At 32.4% G+C, this 22105-nt stretch overlaps 1 protein-coding gene across 1 annotated transcript in view; it reads right to left on the bottom strand.

Annotated features, from left to right (window-relative positions):
* Positions 1-22105, bottom strand: part of SEMA3C (semaphorin 3C) — a 186343-nt gene that overhangs the window by 61153 nt on the left and 103085 nt on the right. The window contains exons 5-11 of the mRNA XM_022554344.3: positions 21755-21874; positions 14772-14862; positions 10828-10947; positions 9290-9432; positions 7873-7987; positions 5796-5865; positions 3915-4059 (exon numbers count right to left, since the gene is read on the bottom strand). Coding sequence (XP_022410052.2) covers positions 3915-4059; positions 5796-5865; positions 7873-7987; positions 9290-9432; positions 10828-10947; positions 14772-14862; positions 21755-21874 — 804 coding nt within the window. The remainder of the gene's footprint in view (positions 1-3914; positions 4060-5795; positions 5866-7872; positions 7988-9289; positions 9433-10827; positions 10948-14771; positions 14863-21754; positions 21875-22105) is intronic.

The raw sequence follows: 22105 nt of genomic DNA, 5'->3' as shown, positions 1-22105 counted from the left end.
CCTTGGTAATCTAGGCCTTTTATTTAAAGCCCAAAGAATTACAAAGTTGAAGACTTGTATTTATGCACCAGCTGGCCCTCATCTTCCTTGTATTTATCCTCCACGACTTAAAAGAGCTCTTTGTTCCAGTCCTACTAGCCCATGCAGAGCTTCTAGGATTCACTTATTAATTTCTGTCTTTGCTTTGTAATGTATGCAGTAACCTTTGCCTGAAACATCCCTCCTTACTTATCCAAATTATCCACATCAACTACCCTTCAGGCCCAGCTCAATCTCATATATTTTTATATGCCTTTCCAAACAGGGCTGTCCCATGTCGACCTCCTTTTTCTCTAGACTTCAATAATATTTATTGTCTGCTTTATTCATATGTCTTGAATAATTATGTGAAACAATATGTAATTAACTTTTCATGCCTATATGCCTCACGTGTTCAATTTTTTTGTAAACTTTGCTATGTTTTAAAATGTCTATGAGGAATAAAAATGCTTCTAATGTAAGAACAACCAAAAGATGCTTTGAACACGATCCATATAATTAGTGGTCCCAAGAAAAAGGGAAACCTTTTTGCTGGCCCTTTTGTCAGGATCATGAATTTTCTGTGTTCTTTTGCTGCACCAGGTTGTAGACCTGTTCAAAGCACGGTGATTGAAGCAGATGGTTCTGGTCCAGTTATAAACAGATGTTAAAACTGAAGACTTTTGTGAGGTTCTGCTTTAACAGTATAGTATAAGCAAACACAATCTTCTACAGAAGCTTAAACATGTTGTATCAGAATAATGTAATATGTTAGCTCAGCCACAGAGAGAATCTGCAGTCCTTGGCTGCCCTTTGCAACATACCAAAGGTGTCTTGTTTCTTCCACAAACTTGTATTACTTATGGAAAAACATTATGACACAATTGGCAGGCTTCTTCCTACTGACTTGGGCTTGCTAGTTGGGAGTTTGCTAACACAGCTATCAATGCTGCTTTAAAAGAAGCACCTACCAGGAACATTAGAATGAGGGTATAAGATTTCTGCCCGTGTCATTTCTTTAAGAATCCAGTCATATATTTATGAGGTTGACCTTGCAACTGGACTACTGTATAGGGAAATAAAGTATGGCGATCATAGTTGATCCTACCTTGGGAGGCTTCAGAGGCAACATTCTTAACCCTAGAGAAAAAGAATGCTTTGGGTCAATTGGCTGTAAGTCTTCTGGCTACATGAAGGTGATATTAAACCTTAGAAGCCCAAGAAAGAGACAGATACTGGCCACTCTGAGTCAGAGAGCTGACTTCATGGTGTTTTGCTCAGTGAAGTGTGGAGGAACTACATCTTCAGGGAGGTATGCTTTTCCAGGAGCAGTTCCAGAGGTCATTCCTCCACCCAGCCTCTTTTATTCCCTAAGGATTACTCATCTGACAATTTTTTTTTTTAATTTAAGGGAGTTGCTCTGGTCTCAGCACCAGATGTAAGAAACCACATTATAGAAATATGTCTCAAGTACTGACTACTCACTCCCTTTTTTCATGGAGTCTCCTCCAGATGTGTGTCACTAAGCCCTGGCTTATTTCACACTGCTTTGGAACAGGAAAAAATGCTTATTCTTAGGAGTTCAGAAATAGTGAAAAGTGGGACTCTTTGCAGAATTTTCTAATTTAGCGTTGGTTTATATTGTTTTACTAAAAATGATTTATCTAGTCTCACATTTTATGTAGGATAATTGCTATTCAACATGAGTGTTCTTCTCAGAGACCTTTTGAGCTGCCATTGGGTGAAGAGTCATGAGGCACCGTGGGACCAGGGAGAGCGCTTTTCTTTAGGGGAAAAACCCTGATTTGTAACATCTGCCAATTTCCATGGTGTAGTAATCCCACCATGGCTGATTTCCAGTTGCTACTGTGACCTCCTCAATTGAGATGAGGTGAACACAATCTCTTCTTGCCAGCCAGGTACAAGCTAACTCCAGCACACACTCACTGAGGCTCTGAGGCCTTGAACCCCGATTCAATGAGTGTGGCTCTCTTTTATCTCTATCTGAGAGGTTTCTCTTAAAGTTTTATTTAGGGGAAATGGAATTTTATTCAGTTTACAAATCAATTGGTCCTGTACTAATCCCATATATATTTTGTTTAAAAGAATAACTGATGAAAGCATATATAATCACAACCGCCTCTTAATTTGCTGATTTAAGATGAAGCAATGACTTGGTCAAATTCAAATAGCAAACAATTCTCAAAAATATGACAAATCTTTGGATACTTTATCAGTGAATCATTTGAAAATACATGAACTACATTCAATGAAATAATAAGAGCCTTCAGTTATGATGGAATTTGAAAGTTATTCAGCTTCCCCTTGCTTTCCCTTCTCTTATGTAAACCCTGCTTCTTATCCAACACACTCCAACTTGAGGTACCCTAAGATGGATATATCTGTTGACTTCTTTTCCTTGTGTGGTACCAAATAATTAAATGTTTCTTCCATCTTCTGTTGAGCTATAAGCATCAAAGTGAAATCATTTAAAAGGAGAATGTAATTATATGGTTAAGACTTTGTTGCCAGCCATGATTAACTACAACTTTTTAAAACAATTCTTTCCTGGATAAGTAGCAATTCTGATAATCTTTCCAAAATTAATTAAAAGTTAATTGTTCTAATAAAATACATATCAGTGACTAATCTTTGAGCTTACTAGCCAGGGAACCAAACCTGAGCCCTTTTAATTTTGAATAAACATGTTCTTTAGAGGCTTAGCACACTTTTTTCTATTTTTAAAACATTTGACAGCAGTATACTTTAAGATGATGAGAAAACAAAGGAGTAAATAATGCATTGCAAAGAAACTCTAATAATAACACAAAACTAAAGTGAATCAACAGTCAGTAAAAATTACGAGGAATGAATGTCTGAAAGCATATTGACAAAGGGGATTTCATATTCAAATAAAAAGAAAAACATTTTAAGTAAATATTATTTTAATAAATATCCTTCAATTAAAAAAAAAATCATTCTTTACTTCCCTCCAACCCAATTTATAAATATAACCTTACTTGATGAAATGCAAAGATATAAGAGGATTATATTCCTCTTGGTCAATTGTGTAACATCTCCTCTCAATCAGTGTGTTGTATGACATTTTACAGAGACAGAAACTAATCAATATTTTAGAATGCAATGCAGCATTATTATGGTCCAAATTAAAAACAAATAGTAAGACTGTGATCATTGTCCTAGAAAAACTCAGTTCCAATCTGCCAGTGCACTGTCTGTAACTTCAGCTGGAAAAGGTAGTTTACAATGTACCCCTTAATTCTACAATGTTGCAAGACATGGTTATATTTGTATGCCTTAAAACTTTATAAATATTTTATTTGAATTACATCACTTTCATTGTCATTACTTGCTCACACATACCATTTTATTTCTTTGAGAAATATATACAACGTATAATTTTAACTAAATATATCCCTAAGATTGAAATATCTCCACATGATTTATCTCTAAACTAATTCTCACATGATTATTCTTTCATTAAAGTAGATGAGATTCCTTAATATAAGGAAGGATTGTGAAAAGCAACTAGCATTCAAATTCTTAGGCTGCCTTCAAAATGTTAACACTTTCCAAGCTATGGTTTTTATGTCAGTAAAATTAGGAAAATATCTCTTCCCTACCTAACATATCCAGCTGTCTTGAAATATAAATGAGATTTTATTATCAATAGCACTTAGAAAAAATTGTACAGAATGCTGTAATATATATATTTTTAAAATCCCAAATCTAAGAACCTGTGAGCTGAAAAATTATAATGAGTATACCAGTAGGTCTATAGTTGTATTTAATAAACATCAGCATGATATTCATTTCTTAGTAACTTATATTTTTTAAAAAAGTAAAATAACAAAGAAAGTTTCCTGGATACTTACAGTTCCAGGGCGAGGATAAGGAATTCTACCCTGGTAGGAAATCAGCTGATGATTGGGCCCTTCTTTGTGGGCAAAAGGCCCATTAAACACAGTCTGTATATCAGATAAATGATACACACACACTGCTGATCCTTTAAAAACTGAGCTAAAAAAGAAAATAGAAAGATATTAATTTTCTTATTTTTAAAATTTAAATACAATTTTAAAAATAAAGGTAAAATTTGTGATAAAAACTTGATGTAATTCATCATGGAAAAGTTGAATGCTATGGTACACATTGTAAAAAACTAAAAAACTTCTACTGTTTTGAAATAAGCCATTGATATCAAAACATTTAGTTCACCCATGGAGGTAGTAGACAATAAGTTATAGAAAAGTACTCAATGTACTTGTCCTAAATATAGGACAAGTCAAAGAAATTTCCAACTGGTTTATCTTGCAGAAGATATTAAACAAAAAGTGAATTGATGATTTATTAAAAATATGATTTGAATTCTAAATCAGTATCAACATAACCTATCATAGTTTACCTCACAGAAATAAATCTCATTAATAAGAGAACACTGTATCTCTTTGTCTTAAGATTATTTCAATGTGAGAGTATTCTTACAATGCTGTCCTAAATAGTAGTTGGAGAAATTGTTGTAAACATTCCCTGCTACTCTGCTGTAAACAATAGAGTCCAAAAAAGATTCCTTAAATTATGTTTAGTCAATAAATTCTCATAAAATTTATTTGGATGCATACTGAAAACTATTTCCATTGTCACTAAGCAGACTGACTGAAACCAACATTTTCCTGAATCACATATTTCTCTTAAATTAGATGCCTAATGGGAAACTTAGATGCCCATTGAGAAAACCAAGATATATTATTAATCATTAGCATTAATAGTCAGAAATGACAACATTTTCTCTATGTTAAAGTTATTGGTGTTGGGAAACACAGAACTAGGGAAACACAGAAACTAGGGAAATATTTTTTTGAGACAAACATTTTCTTCTTAAGAATCTGGTTCTTTTTGCTTCGTTCAATTCTTTGTGAGTTAAATCAAGACTATTTCCTTTGTTAAAACAGGAGTTAAACTCATCCCGAAAGACATCTTTTTAGATATCTTATAGGGCAAAGTAAATATGATTTATAATCAATATCCCTGTGATATTCTTTTACTGTGAAGAGATCATTACAGTTTACAATTATACCACATTTCCCCCAGTAGAGAAGAATGGTAAAATCTTTAGATTTTCATTTTGTAGTTGACTGTCTGATGAAAAGGACATTCTGAATTGGCCATATCACAACTGGAGTATTGTGCTGAATTCTGAGTAACATTCCTGGTGTAAAATGAGTACGCAGGAATACACGCAGGAAAGGATGAGAATATGCTGAACTGTCTTGAAATACATGATAATTGGGATTGGGCATTCCAGATAAATTAGAAAACAAAGCTATTTTCAAATATCTAAAATACTGCCACATGGAACATGAAAACTGGTTTAGTGTGTTCATAGCTATCACTTTAGATTGCTATTGAAATAAAAATTATAATAGAAATGCTAAGAGTTTTATTTGCATCATGAGTCTTCAAATTATTTCCTTAAAACAATAGCTTATATACATTATCCCTGCATTGTAGTTTATATTTTCCTTTCTTTGAGAAAAATAGCATATAATCATTATAAATACCCCATACAAAACTATTTTGAAACTCTGAGTTCAGCTTAAATATATTTTAGTAATCAGGCAAAAATAATAAAATGAGAGAGTTACATCCTAAGTGTTAAGTAAAATTAAAGAGTTGAAAAGAACGTTTTTATAATAATTACTATTACTTAATAAAGTTTATTGTTTAACTCATACAATGTAATTGTTTAATATTACCTTGATGTTGTAAAAATGCCATACACTAGTGTTGTCCTTGGGTTATCAGTTTCCAGCAGAAACACATCCTCTATAAAAGGGAAATATCAATTTTTAAGATTCCCAAATATTTAAAAAATTTATCCTAAGAAATAATTTCAAGTACAAAAAGTATTATTCAGAAAGATATTTCTGCAGCATCATTATAATTTGACAGCAACTAAATGATAAGCACATGGTAAAGTAAGTTAAATAAAATGTTACACAAACACTTATGGAAACTATGCTGATGAAATAATATTAAATAGAAAAGACACAATGGTATTTAATATGGACCAGAACCATGTAAACCTTATAACTATACATCAGAATACAATAAGAAGATTACCAGTGAGTGTTTCTGGTTAACAAAGCTACAGAAATTTCCCTGTTTCTTCTTTTTTCCTGAATTTTCTAAATATCCTTAATGATAATATATTACATTTTTAATTTAAAAAGTATTACAAATCTCAATTTCTTTTTAATCTAGGGTTAGAATTTGGAACATGGAAGAAAACTTTTTCACAGTGACTTATAAGACTTTTTTGTCTTTTAGTCAAAATTGCTAGTGATATTTTTATTTAATCAATAATTCCCCTAACAACAAGAATTTTAAAGTATATTGAGGCAAAGGCAAAAGTATAGATCGTAAGGTACAGTAATATATAACAGAACCTGGAAGTAAATTTCTGATAGGAAATTCCAATTAATAACCAATTGTTATGAATGCAAGAAAGATCTGGATTTAGTGACCTTTTTGCAAAAAAGATTCTTGCTGACCAATACAGAGAAAGATGTATTTTGTTATTCACAATAAATTTAGAACCTCTTAAGCAATAAATGAATAATCACTAGTCTTTCCATAAAAGGCTGGCACTGTCTATTCTCCCTAAAAATGGGAAAGACTGAAACATTCTAAGTCACTGAAACATAAATATACTTGCAAAGAATTTGGGGGGAAATAATGAGTAACTAGGTTATAACATGAAATCATACTTAGAACGTTTTTTCTAGAAAAGCTGAAATAAAAACTTGTGTTTCTATGATCAACATAATGGCTTTTTGAGGAGACCAACTGTCTATTTCAATTATTGTAGCTGCTAGAACCAGTATTTTTTCCATATTATAATACATTTTTATTGCTTATCTCATCACCTGCCTCAGTATTTGAGACTAACCAGCATTTTATATTTTAATGGATTAAAGCAAAATAAAAGTCATTGCTAAATGGCACTTAGTAAACACGATACTATTATGTGTACCAAGTTAGTCTACTGTTCGAAACATATGGATACCAAGGGGGAAAAGCGTGGATGGCGGGGTGGTGGTGTGATGAACTGGGAGATTGGGATTGACATGTATACACTAATATGTATAAAATAGATAACTAATAAGAACGTGCTGTATAAAAAATTAAATTAAATTCAAAAAAAAAAAAAAGAGAGAGAACTGTTCCTTGGCAGAAAGGAATCAGATTGTCAGTCCTTATTTGACCTGGAAAGTATAACCCTCCTCATGTCACACATGCTGAGAATATTTAGTCCCAGGGTCACCAAGAAGAACTAAAACTGGAGCACAAGTCTACTTTCTACTCTGACACTTTTCCATCTAACCTCTATTGTGTCCATTAACTGTAGTAAAAATATATAGCTGTATTCTCATACAAACTGATTTTAAACCAGAATATCAGAATTCAAATATATATGAAATATACATTTATTTTAGAAAAGCACAAACATATCATTACTTATATATAAATTATATAAATACCTCTCTCTGCTCTCTCTAAAACACACACAAACACACACACAAAACACACGAATTCATATATCATGGTGGGTTCAATGAACTAAATGTTTCAGCAGTGCACTTAGGGGCAAGACAGATTTAAAAAATACTCAGGAAATTCATGAACAGTATCCAGATCATTAATTCAAATCAGCACTTACTTATGCTGAAAACATTCATGAAAAATACAACCTCTTTTGAGAGTTTATTAAAATATGTAAACTTTACAAACTCTCTTTCAAGAACATTTTTCCATCTCACATTTATGTACCTAGTTCATCAAAGTGTGTTTCTGGGCCATCTTCATCAGTTACCGAGCATACCAGCCTCGCTTTTAAGAAGGTAGTCCACTTGTTGACAAGGCTACGCAGTCCACCAGTGTCATTCTGAAACCATTTTGTAAACACATTTCAGATTGCTTAAATAAATATTGAAGTGTATTTAAAATTTACCTTGGATTCTTACTACTTGGGGATTTGTTATAATCTGAAAGATGGAAATGTTAAAACCAAATCTGCATATCAATAGTTAAAGAGGAATATTTAAGATCTATAGTATTTTTTAAAAATAGCCTTAGTTATACTGTTATTCTCCTATTATATGATATCAACTGAAAATGTATCAAAATGAATTTAATAAATATATGCCATAACACTTTCTAAATTTCTGATGAAAATATGAGTAAGCTGTTATGGAGACTACATAATTTAATTTGCCTTTTCTTGATAACTCATTTTCTTCAGTACAAACATAAATGATTGTATACAGGGAAGCGTGCAGATTCTACCGTGGTCAGGAGAGTGCGTTTATACTTACACCAAATAGTCCCCGATAATTCTATTTTCTCTCCTTCATTTCTCTGCATTATCATTTAATCCTTAATATTTCTAATCAGATGCTTTATATACATATTTCTCTGGTCAGGGCAAGGAAAATGGTATTTGGATCATTCACAAATAGTCTCTATTGAATGACGTTTTTTCTGTACTTCCTGAAGCTTTTCACATCATCAGCTGGCTTCACTGCCTTGTTCCAAATGACTGAGAAGCAGATAAGCTCCAAAATCAGTGGAATATTATAATGCTTAAAAATAGACTATTTTAAACACTAAATATTTTAAGAAATACTTTTGCACAGAAGATGCTAATCATAAATGAGTCAGGACAAGCCTGTAATACTCTTATGTGAGAAGACATCATGAGTTTTTTTGAGTTTCTATGTATACTTACTCTTGATACACAAGAATATTTTGATCAGTTTGTAATTAGAACTGTATTTTACTAAAGCATTTCTTAATTCTCACTATTATAGACAGTTCCTCAATAATTGTCTTTTACTGTATTTTATTCATAAGAATTGTTCTATTTCTTTTTATAATATACAATTCAGCAATTTCTTTTTAATTCTAATGCATTAAGTGGAAAAAAGCAAAAATTAATCAAAACTGTTTATTTGTGTAAAATCATAACCAAAATATTCCTTGGATTAAATTATTTTCCAAAATAGTGTGTTTATCTTGTATGACTGATGTGAATAAACATTAAATCTAAATGCCTCCTTTTAATATTTTATTAATTTGTAACCATAGATTTAAAAAGTAGGAAGATAAACTATTGGGAAAAGAAGACATGTTTACATAATTTGAATTTCTTAGTCTTTCATCAAATTAGAACAACTTTAATACTTACAGGACATATTCTAGCAATCATGGAATGAATCTGTTTTGTGCTTCTGCTATTGTCGGTCAGTTTCTCTTTGAAGAAGAAGTACACCTTAGCATCATTTGGATCAGTGCCATCTGGGATAACATGTGCATCCACAAACATAGGTTCTAGAAAAAAATACAAAGACAATATATATACTCATGATGAAAATCCATCTACTCTCCATCCAAGTAGACCACAGGCACATGCCTTCCCCATCTTTGGTATAAAGGAACAATTCAATATTCATAGCCAAAAAGTCTAAAAGAAAGCAATTGTATTCACTGAACATACCGCATTTGGAATGTCAAATGCCATAAAGTAGAGCTATGATATAAAGCTTCAACTATTTTTCTCTGTCTGCAATACATTCTGGAAGTACACTAATTGCAAAATTTCTTTGTGCCTGATGAGTTTTAAAATATTGAAAAACTCTTCTACCAGTTATTTCCCATGGGATCTGATAGTCGTTTCATAGAAAAAAAAAGTTTGTTTTTGAACGTGTGGTTTTCAGGCTAGTGCATATAAACTCAAATTCACTGAAGCAGAATGAGGAGTTGGGAGTCCATGATCTGAAAAACACATTTCACTTAAAATACGGCATATGAAATGAAGGGGAAACTTTTCAAGGAAAAAATGCAGTCATTTGAAGACATAGAGGGATTCCTTATTTCAAGAACAAAACAATTTTCAGAATACTCTATTTCCAGATGTACTGGAGGAATAATTTGAAGAAGTAAATGGACAATCACTGCTTTCTTGTGCTGGTCTGTCAGTGAAATAAGATGCTTAACTGTAGTGATTCATGCTTAACTGTTTAATGTTAAGTGAATTGCCAAATCTAAAGTCAGCTTAAATTTTCCCCAGGGTGAAATGACAAAGATCTTAGTGGTTTCTTCTTCCTCTAAACAACAGCAACTGATTGGAATTGTACATTAGAGTCAAATGAGCACTTTTCATGATGTGAATTCCATGTGACCCCCAAAATTGAAAACATTTGAACACTGATAATCATAAAATTATCATACTTGTGATTTCCATTATTAGTCAAACTGTGAAAAAATAATATATACCAGCTTTATAATTTTAGAATCTAAGCATAAAACAAATAGGAGTTCCTAAATATGCCCTATTCGTGATATCTGTCATAAATTTAGGAAAATGTTTAGATTTGGCATTATTAAAATATACAAGTAGACCAAATAAATGAATGACGTTTAATTGTAACATGCAACAATTAAACAACTGGAGAAGATTCTTGTCTATAGGTACATATGATGAATATCACTGTGACATTTATATATTCATATATCCTATGATAATTCTATGACTGTTAATAAACAGTTAGAATATGAAATATGGCTCATTTCATTTACTTATTTAGCCTAAATTTTTAAAATCACAGAGTACAGAATTGTTGTTACTCATATTTTAACTTTTTAACCATTTTAATGTAATTTTCATTATGAAATTAAATTAGTTTAAAGTATGATTCTCAGAAAATGGATAAACTGTTATTTTACCACTTAGCCATTTGGAATTGTGTTGATCAGTTCTGACTGCATTCCTCTTGGTTAAACTTCGAAAAATAGCTGCATCTGTTCCCATGAAATCTATATACATTGCAGAGAAAAGCTCCTCATCTATGAAAAAGAAAATGTGAACAAAATTAAAAGCAAATCTTAACTGTTTTTAAGGTTATTTTTAAAATCAAGGAGAATTTGCTTATTAGATCATGACACATATTACAGAATATTTATAGCTGTTAATTGGTTTCCATTGTTCACCAAATTAAAAAATTGGATAAAGTTTAATTTGGTCTCATTATTGCCCGTATAATGACCAAAACAATCTTTCTGATATAGAGATAAAAATTCCTCTGCCTGTACTTAATTATACTAAATACTTAACTAAACTTGATTATATAGTGTAGTGTGTATCCGAAATGGCAGAAATAATATAGGTATAAAAATAAAGAAATGGCTCAATTATTACTTCTTTAATAAATAAAAAATACTGTAAGAGTCAGAAATCTTGATTTCTAATTTTGGCCGTAGTTAAACTGGGAATTAGGGATAAGTCATTTAGTACCCTGAATCTCAAACTTCTATGGGAATTGGATTATGATCAAAAGTTCGCAGTATATATTAAAAACTCTATGATTTTACTAAATGGATTGAAAATAATAGTTTTTATTATTATTATTTCATGAGATGGAGCCACATCAAATTGTCAAAGTACTATTAATGATAAAACAATTTCATCATTAAATGTATATGTTTTGATCTTTATGCTAGAAGGTTTCTCTAAGGTAAACAAACTGCTACTTTTTCAATTGCAACACGTAACGTGTTAACATTATGTTAACAATATAATATGATGTTAATAAGCCATATGTGGCTTAACATATTAGCACATATAAAATAAAACTTAAAAATAAGAAAAAAGATATTGTAAAATTAAATTAAATTATCATTATTAATGACAAAATAAGATATGTTAATCTGTATGTGCTCAACACTGGACATTTTGCTTATTTGTTAAGATCCACATTAATTTTTATTCTAGTAAGGGGAGTAAGCGGTAAATTGGTATGTATGACCTTTGAGCACAAAGTTAAGTATCTATTAAAAAATAATAAAATTGATCAGGTTTGGCCCACTGAACTACCATGCAGCTGCGTTCTTTGACTAATGTTCTAGAATTACTCTCCTGGCTACCTTTAGATTGTGGTCATTTTGGCAAGACTGAAACATTTTAAAGCACTCTAAGCTCACTGTTTAGTAATAAGCAATACCAGTTGGCCTAGGATAGAATGGAGAATGGAATGTTTTTAATATGTGCTCACCAGGTCACAAACTGGACCCCTACCAGTTAGCAAGTGGGTATGGCAGGCATTGTGTCACCAAGTTCTGCTTCCTGGTAGAGATCTGAAGTCCATGGGAACAGATTATAGGGAGATAACAAAACGTGCCTGAAAGAATTTTGAGCTATTTAGCTTCTTTACAATTTTGTGAACATTTGTGAAGCATCTACACAAGTATTCTGTAGATACAATGATTGTTAAATTGAGAAAACTTTGTAATTAATTATTTCACAGCTTTGTTATATCCAATTATGCCCAAAAGAGAAGGTTATAAATTCCTGATAGTCAATAGATTTATTAGCATCTGTTTACAGGAAGGAAAATAAAAGGACACTCAGAGGATGGTTTATGGCAGACAGGACTGATTCTAACCCTACTGTATACCACCTTATTAGTTATGTCTTAAACATTACAAAAGAGTTAGATGGCTAATTGGCTTCATTTCCTGTCTTAAATTCTCAGCAATTTTAATAGCAAGTTAAGGATAATAAAGTTTCTGCTTTATTTTGTGTAAGAAATATTTAATTAATGTCACTTTGGAAAGAATTTTATTTGAGAGTAGAAATTCTTTTCTTTCAGAATTTCATTGTAGGGTTTATGCAAAGATAAACTTGCTCAATTTAAACTTTAATCCAAAAATATTTTGCTTTCCAGTTGTACTTCCACTGACTAAAAAATATCTCATGAGGTTTTGAAGAGGTTCTTTAAGAGATGTCATCTGACTTTGTTGTGCTACAATAATTACTAAAAATAGCAAAAGAACACTAGCACGTTGGGCCAGATGCCACGCTATATTATGTAATTTGAAATTCTAATGCTCAACGCTTCTTGGCACTTTAATAGATAGAAATATTTTAACCAATTTGTGTTATTTAGTGCACTGCAATTGAACAGAAATGATACAACATCAAATAGCAAAGTGAGATGAGTACACAAATGAAATATTAGAGATAATATTACAGGGATAATAGGTAGAATAAATAAGATGATAAATATAAGGTTATAAAACTTCCTGCTCTTTTTAGTTTCAGGTTTCAAGTTAAGCAAACTGTTTAATGATTTTCTTTGAGAGTAAAAATTATAATGTTAATCAAAATATTAAAAAGTAGCATAGGAATATAAGCCTAGGAATTGAAGTCTCAGGTCCTTGAAAAATGAAGAGCAATGACAACTTTAATTTCATAAATGAATCCAATTCTCTAAAGCGCAAAACTATTACATGACTTACTACCGTTTAACAGGAAAATTTATACTGCCTTGTTTTAACGCTTTTTTGTTCTAAATAATATTTGATGAGATAAAACTCCAGCATGTGTTAACAATAATTTAGAATTTTGAAGTTTATTTTCATAGCATTTAACTTGAAATAAGTAAAAACTTTATATATTTATCTAGTACTATACAAATCTTACAGTTTCTAAAGGTGAATAAAATTTTCTTCCTCATGAAGAAAATAATTTCTGAGACACTGCTTCTATTAAATAATATTTAGAAACTTATTTGAAAATACTCTGCATCAGACTTAATTGGATATCTTGAAGTTTCAAAGCTTTCTAATTTTTCTGTCCTAATGATACATTTTCATTTCCTCCCTACCCAATTTGAATGACTATAGGGAAATAATTTACTGGATAATTTCCAAGCTCACATTTCAGTCAGTGCTGGATGTATTTGTCTTAATTTAGTTTCCAGATCTGAGAAAGAACGATGAGTTGCCTTTTTAAATGAATCAAAGCAAAGGGTTTTGAACAAATTAATTATGTTTCCACCTGTTCTACTGTCAAATGATGCAATTTTACCACTGGCAATACATAGAGAAACAAAAAGGGAAAAGCATTTACTATATAATCGGCATACTGAAATCCAAGATTTGTCCCACAGTCAACTAATGTTAAGTCAGACATATTCCAGAAGTGTCTTAATTAGCCAGAAAAGAATGTCTTCTAAGTGAGGTATAGACAGGCACTGGATGATTGAGACTCAAGGATATTGATTTATTAATGTGTGTAGCAGCAATCAACTGGGCCTGCTTTTTAACTGATATATTTTATAAAAAATGAGAAAATAAAAAAGTGGTTTTATGAGCACATCTTTTTTAGTACAGCAACTTCTAGACAATCCACAGAGAATGTACTTAGCTAACACATGCACTTTGTTATTATTTTGCATGAAAGAAATACCAGTTTTAATCATTTGTAAAAGATTACTAAAACATGAGGAAAAGTGAATATAATTAATACTAGAAAAACAACTACAGAAAACACTGAAAGTTACTTTATAATATATATTAATATATGTATGCACATACACAATACCTATTAATATATATATATACATACATATGCTTTTTAAATGGTTGACTTGCTCTACAAATAACAGCAGTCATATTAGATGAAAAAATACATGGTTATCATTTAATCATGAATATTCTTGGAAACGAGAAATTAAAATTTCTCACAACTTTCTATTATTTTACTCAGGTGCTATCATCCATGCAGCTATCCAAAATGGGCATATGGTATCATGAATTTATTTTCTTTAATTAATTTAATTTCCTTTTTAAAAAAATATTTCCCCCTCCCTCTTTTATTTTCCACTTACTGATCATAACAGACACTGTGTTCACATTGGGGTTGAAAGAGCAGCGTCCTTTTCCGGATTCACACTTGGAGTCAATCATGAAAACTTGGTCCTTTATTACAGATAAAATTGGAAATGTAGTAACGATAAATTACTTTATCTTAGTTAACCAATTTTTCTTTAGTAAAACAAAGCATCATCATAAATAATATGCTTTCTACTTGGTTGCTTATGCCTTCCCAATTTTACTATATTAAGACTCTCTTGGCCTATATGAAGAATCCATTTGTAAGTTATAAAGCTAACCTCAGCAGGTCAAGTTCACATCCTACTACACTCCCCATAAAGCTGATCCAACAAGTTCTCAAATCAACATCAATAAAAAACACTTGGAAATCAAGGATCACTGTAAACCTGAACTAGGTATGTTGAACATTGGCCAAAAGAAGAAAACTGATTACAGAGAAGCAATGTGTATGAGGATTATGAAACTTTCAAAATAATCAAGATTTTTTTAAACATAAAATTTTGTTACCACTTATTTTGTTATATAAAGCATTATACTAGATTCAACAAAATAATTCATAATTTAGATTAAAATGTTTCTTTTACTCATTCATTTATTTATTTAACAAAAATTTATTGAGCACCTACTACTTGCCAGACACTGACAAAACATTGGGGGTAGAGTAAACAAAATAGACAAAAATCCTTACCTGTAGGTAATTTATAATCTAATGACAGATAATATAAATAAAGAATATAAAGAGAATAAATACGTAAAATATAAAGTATGTTAGATGGTACTCAGTGCTTAGGAAAAAATTAAACAGGGAATGGGACTAGGGAAATCCACGGATGGGGGGCAGTGGGTTCAATTCGAAATATAATGGTCAGTGTAGCCTCAGTTAGAGGGAGCATTTTGTTGGTATATTTATCGTTTTTCTTACATAAAGTTAGTAAAAGCTACTACTAAAATTCAAAGAAAAATGATCACATTTGTAGATTGCATTAAATGATGGAGGACCTTAATTATCAAGCTGCTTTTCAAAATTATCCTGAATGAAATACGGGCTCAACATTTTTGAGCATGGAATAGAAGGATTCAAAACATTGCTTTAAGAAGATTGGGTCTTACTTGTGCTTTAAGAAGATTGAGAATGGTGGTTGTAAAGACAGACACTGGGTTCAAGAAAACAAACTTGTTTTGAACTGCAGTAGTCCAGGAATTAGGTAATAATAATCCGACATGCCAGGATCTCAGTGGTCAGGGTAAGAGTGGTAAAGATGTAAGAGGATTTGTAAAGTGAAAATCGACAGAGCTTGGCAATCAATAACAAATTGGAGGCAGCTCAAGAAGATGAAGAAAACAAAGTTGATTCTGAAGTTTTGACTCTTTAAAGAAAATAAAACTAGTTCATTTTTGTTATACTGAGTTTGATGTATTGGCGGGAAATCCCTGAGGTAATGGGAAATTAGAGAGCTTAAAAAGAATCACAGTGCTCTAGCCTAGAAAGGTCCTATAACACGACGCTCTTCATGGATTAACTCTAAAGATGAGGAAAATATGACTTGTCCAAGATCACCCATAGCTAAATAGTGACAAAAGCAAAATTAAAATTCAGTCTCCTGACTCCTAACTATGTCTGCTTTCCAAGAGGTCATCATTTATACAATAACTAAACAATGATAAACCTGCAGGAAAACAATACAATTTAGTAAACTTGGTTGTGTAGCCAGAGTCATACATAGATTTGACTAAAAAAGTGACAGCTGGCACTGCAGGAATTGAGGAGATTGCTTAGGCACCACTTGCTCGCCACTGACTTCCTTCTCCATTGCATAGCCTCCTTGTACTCACACAGTGATAGTCTAGATCTTGTCATCCCCAGGAAGGGATGTGATCTACCTGAATAATGACTAATTCAAGCACCCTGCAACAATTCTTCAAACTCATCGCCTAAGAACCCTTTCTATTTTTTACAGTTTATCAGCCTTCTATCTTCTTGATAGATAGATTAGATTCCATGCTTTTTAATTGTTTTTTTCAAAAATATCAATATTAATTTCCTTGAATCTGTGATTGTTTTCATTGCACTCATAGCCTATAAAGACACATCTACCTACATTCTCCACACCTGCCTCCAAACTTCTAAGCATTTTGCGAAAGGTTATCCAACAAGGTGTATTCAACATAGTATAGATTTTTGATCACCAACTTAAAGTGAACCCTCTACACTGCTCAGCAACCTTTCAAAGGCACTCTATCAACTGGTTCTTCCCTTGATAACTTCAAACCATTGCCACTATCGTCAAATCTCCCAATTTATTCTCAGCTCATATGATTGACAACCATGTTGCTTAGAAAGTGAAGCCCTTAAATAAGGCATCAGTTTCTCACTACCAAATATATAACTATACGTGAATACATCCACTAATACACGAGAGGAAATATTTCTCTTACTCTGAGGCCAATCCTTCCACCAGTGTTTCAGGTCCTATCTTACCCAGTCTTCTTAGGCAACTTATACTTTCCATTATCCCTACTCGTTCTTTTTTTTTTTTTTAATTAATTATTTTATTTATTTATTTTTGCCTGTGTTGGGTCTTCGTTGCTGCGCACGGTCTTTCTCTAGTTGCAGGGAGCGGGGGCTACTCTTCATTGCGGTGCGCGGCTTTCTCATTGCGGTGGCTTCTCTTGTTGCAGAGCACGAGCTCTAGGCACGCAGGCTTCAGTAGTTGTGGCGCATGGGCTCAGTAGTTGTGGCACACGGGCTTAGTTGTTCCTCTGCATGTGGGATTTTCCTGGACCAGGGCTCAAACTTGTATCCCCTGCATTGGCAGGTGGATTCTTAACCACTGCCACAAGTAGGGAAGTCCCCTACTTGTTCTTTAATCTCATTAACTGGATCCTTTACAACATTATTTCAACAACTCCTTCAGCTCTTATACATTACTCTCCTTGAGAATCACATTTCTTAAAGAATTACATATACTCATCACCATTTCCTGAGTTCTCACTTTCTTCTCAATCCACTTCAGTTGGGCATCCAACCTCAACTGCTCTATTGAAACCCTTTTTTGGCAAGACCCCTAATGACTATCATGTACACAATTCAGTGCTTATTTTTTTAGACCTCTTCTTTCTTGGATTCTCAATGGTATTTGAGATTGTTGTCCACTTCTATCTTTTTTAAATGACTTGTTTTTATTCCCAGAACACACTTTTTTTTTTTCCTCTCCTCTTGTTTCTTTTTAGTCTTTTTTGGAGATCCCTTTTCCTCCATCTGGCCATTTAAAGTTAGGAGATCCTCAAGTCTCAGTCATAATCATTCTTTTCATACTATACTCTTTCTGCATGATTAAATCTACACTTTGGGCTTCAGTTACTCTTATGAAACAATTACTCAAACATTTATATAGCCAAATTTATATTCAGCTGCCTACTTGATATTTCTACTTGTATCTTTCAGCAGCATCTCAGACTCAACAGAATCAAACCCAGGCTCATAATTTTAACCTCAGACATGGTTCTCTTCATTGTTTCTCATCTCAGTTCATGGCCACTTTATAATTAAAGAAGCTAACAAACAAACAAACAAAAAACGAACAACAAAAGTATCAATGTAATGTAAAATACAAGTGACAACACAATTCTGTTCATGGCACTTTCTGCTTAAGGTTATTTCAGTTGCTTCTTCTTAGACACAGGACAAAGACCAGTATCTTAAAGATAGCTTACAAGTTCTGAAATGATTTTGTTTCTGCCATTACTCTTATTAAAAATACATATTTGTAGATTGAATCAATAAGAGAAAAAATAGGACCAGAAAGAGAGTATGTGGTGAAAAATCAGGAAAGAAGGCATGGCAAGATGTCCCATGGTTATAGATGTCAATAACGGCACTGGGCTTCCCTGGTGGCGCAGTGGTTGAGGGTCCGCCTGCTGATGCAGGGGACAAGGGTTCATGCACCGGTCCGGGAAGATCCCACATGCCGTGGAGCGGCTGGGCCCGTGAGCCATGGTTGCTGAGCCTGTGCTTCCGGAGCCTGTGCTGCGCAATGGGAGAGGCCACCACAGTGAGAGGCCCGCGTACCACACACACACACAAAAATAATAATAATAACGGCACTGAAAAATAGAGGGCATGACCAACGTGTCATAGATTGGTCTAGGAGAAAGGATGCTGATTAGGGGAGTCCCTTTGATCACTGAGAATCTTGGTCATTAGGGAAGAGTTTCAGTTAATGGGTGAAAATGAAATTTAGATTAGAAAGGTTTAATGAAAGACATGGAAAATAGGATTGTAAAAGCTGAAAATATAGCCTACTAATCCGAGAAGTTTTGTGATACAGTAAAAGAGAGAAAGGAGAAGAGTTGAAAAAAGTCACAAGAAAGAAAATTTATTGTTAAACAAGAAAAAAAGAGTAAATACAGGGGAAAGGGAATGAAGACGTAAAACAGTGAAGGCTAAAGATCAGAGAACTTTCTTGATAAGGAAAATGCACAGCTATGCTTCTGACAAGAGAAAAGCTACAAAAAGATGCATAAACAGAAAAGTTTGGTGATTAATTTTGTTCAAAAAGCACATGGAATAATTTGAATGCCTGTGATATTCTTGGTCAATCAAAGGCAAGGTTATCTGCTTGATGAGTGGCAGCATCCGGGGCTTAAACAGTATTCAGTTATGAGAACTGATGTTATGGAGGCATCTGATAAAATTAACCCAAGATGAGAGGTAACATTCCAAGAATGTGCAGCACAATTAACCAATAATTGTTTCTTATTAATGTTTTATTCATTAGTTAAAGTCATCATTTACTTGTGTTGCTTTATCTTTTTCCAGAAACAGAAGACAGTGGATAAAAGAGAAGAACTATGGTTAGGAATCTATGTAGCAAAGATTGTAGGCTCTTTGGATGGACACCATTGAATTGCTCTAGGAAAGCTCTGAATCAGTCTCACAAAATAATGGAAGGGCCATAGAGTCTCATGAAAGTGCGTGGTGTTCCAAATGTGAAGTAGGGTTATAAAATGTTCTCTGAGAACCAATGAATTGCTATTAGACAGGCAAATAAAAGATGGTAGATAATGTGTCAGAAATAAACAGGAATACTTAATGACTGTGCCACCCTAACCTGGTTCACTTTCAAAGTGGTTTCAAATACATGAAAAATGCTATATCTTAGTGCTAACATAGGGTGTTAGCAGTAAGTACTACCTCTGATCACTACAAAATACAATGTTAGCGATGAATAAGGAGAATTCTCTCAAAATACAACTTCCTGCATCATGTGGTCTTTCATTCTAAACTAAAGAAAATAAATACATAAGATGTTTGATAAAACTGTGCATTCTATATTTATATTATTACTTATATACTACAGATATATAAAAATGATGTTGTGGTGAAACACTTTGACTTGACTATTAAGGAAAACAAAAAGCTTAAAATTTCATAATCTTTTTCACACTTAAATAGGCTCTTAATATATTATTTAAAGAGATTAATTAATGGAAATGATTCCCCTTTGAAACACATCTTTTGAAGTGAGACTAAAGTAGTTCATATTCAGTAAAGTGATTAAAATTTATTCCATGCTGGTTTTCCAAAGGAGATTATTTTTTGGACCAACTTCCCAATTAAACCCTGAAGTGTATAGTGGGCAATTTGTACATGGGAAAATGATTTTATTTAAAATATGAAAACTGCTATGCAGTTGTTGGCCTGTACAGTGACTGCACAGCCCTCAGTGGAGTGTCTGACAGACTGCAGACGTCTGGGACACTAGTTTATTTAATCAGCTGATCACAGGCATGTGGTTCTAATGACAAGCTCAATTCAGCCAATTGTACTCTTCCAAGAAGCATAGCTTTACTTTTCTTTAAGAATTTTAATATTTCATATCATCTTAAACTACTTGTAAATGGCTCAATTTGGGGTCCAATTATAATTACTCATTTATTTTTAAATGGCATTTTATTCACTGAAAGATAGATACATATAAATTACATCTGAAAAAAATTTAATAATAAAAGACTATAGAGGAAATCATTGTTCAATTATGTTAGTACTAAAGTGGATGAATCCTTGTTAAAGAAAAATAAACTTAAGTATATCAGTAGCAATATTTAATCTTTTTTTACAATTCTAACCTCTAAAATTGAATTAAGATATTATTTAAGGACTGGAATTTCTAGATTTAAGTTGCATAATGAAACAAAAGCAAGTTAATTTGAAAGAATTCAGTTTTAAAATACTTGTATTAAGTAAAGCAACATGTTTCATTAAAAGAATAAGGAAAACTCTTTTGATCTAATGCGTAGTTTCCTTAGTCAATAATTGTGAACTGAGATAAACAGTCTTAAACATCACAGGTGAAGTTCAACCAGCCTTATATTTGACTATACAATTAGCTATGTATTTAGTCTTTAGTAAATGCTTTTGTTCACAGAACCCCAAATCATTTTAACCAATGTAAAAATAAAGCTATAATAGCCTAGTGTAGACCAATGTTGGTCTAAAATGGAAGTATGATTTATTAATTATATAAAGTTCTTTTCAGCTAAGGCGCTTGTCATCCTGCTTTATACATCTCTTACAGGTGTCTACCTCATAAAAATTTACCAAATTTGAAATATGATAAATAAGAAATTACATAAAATAGATTTGAGAAAGTGAGTTTATACTACAATATTTCTATAATTTGGAGCACATATTATCAATACCTTATGCTCTGAGTAATTATGAAATTATACCATTCTCCTTCCTTTATCTTCTGCAGCTTTTCCATTCAGAAACATATATATTTAATTGAAGGCAAAAGGCTATACTTGAAGTAACCTGGCAGACAGGAACCAAATGTAATATATTTTGTGTTTAAAGGGCTTGAAACTTTTTTTATGGCCATTAATGATATTTCCAAGTTTTTACTGTTAAATACAGTTGTAAGAAATCTTTGACACTAACATCAAACTAAGAATGAAAAATTGTTACACTTACCTCTGATCTCCTCCCTCTGTTCAAATAAGTACAGACTGGGCTGAAAGCACCACTCCCACAAACATACAAATGTGTGCGGTTGAAAGCCTGAATTACACGGACAAAGTTCCCGCAGCCATGCTAAAACAACAGGTAAATAAGCGGTTAGTAACCGAATGACTTTTATAGCTGTTTCTAAGTATTACTGTGATACTTTGTTATACATTTTCCTTTCTGCCCTAACTTTTTAATTATTGTTAGGAGATAACAAGAGAACATGGTGCATTTTAGGAGGAAGGTAGTTTACCAGATAATGAGTAAAATGATATGTCTCTCCTATTTCAGTATTTATATACTGGGCACCTTTTTATG

This window comes from Delphinapterus leucas, chromosome 9 (genome assembly GCF_059928025.1).
Source record: "Delphinapterus leucas isolate spDelLeu-1000000601 "Yukka" chromosome 9, BTC_Dleu_Yukka2, whole genome shotgun sequence".
Taxonomy (NCBI): Eukaryota; Metazoa; Chordata; class Mammalia; order Artiodactyla; family Monodontidae; genus Delphinapterus; species Delphinapterus leucas.
Note: the sequence above shows the minus strand (reverse complement) of the source record. Positions and strands in the feature narration are given on the sequence as shown.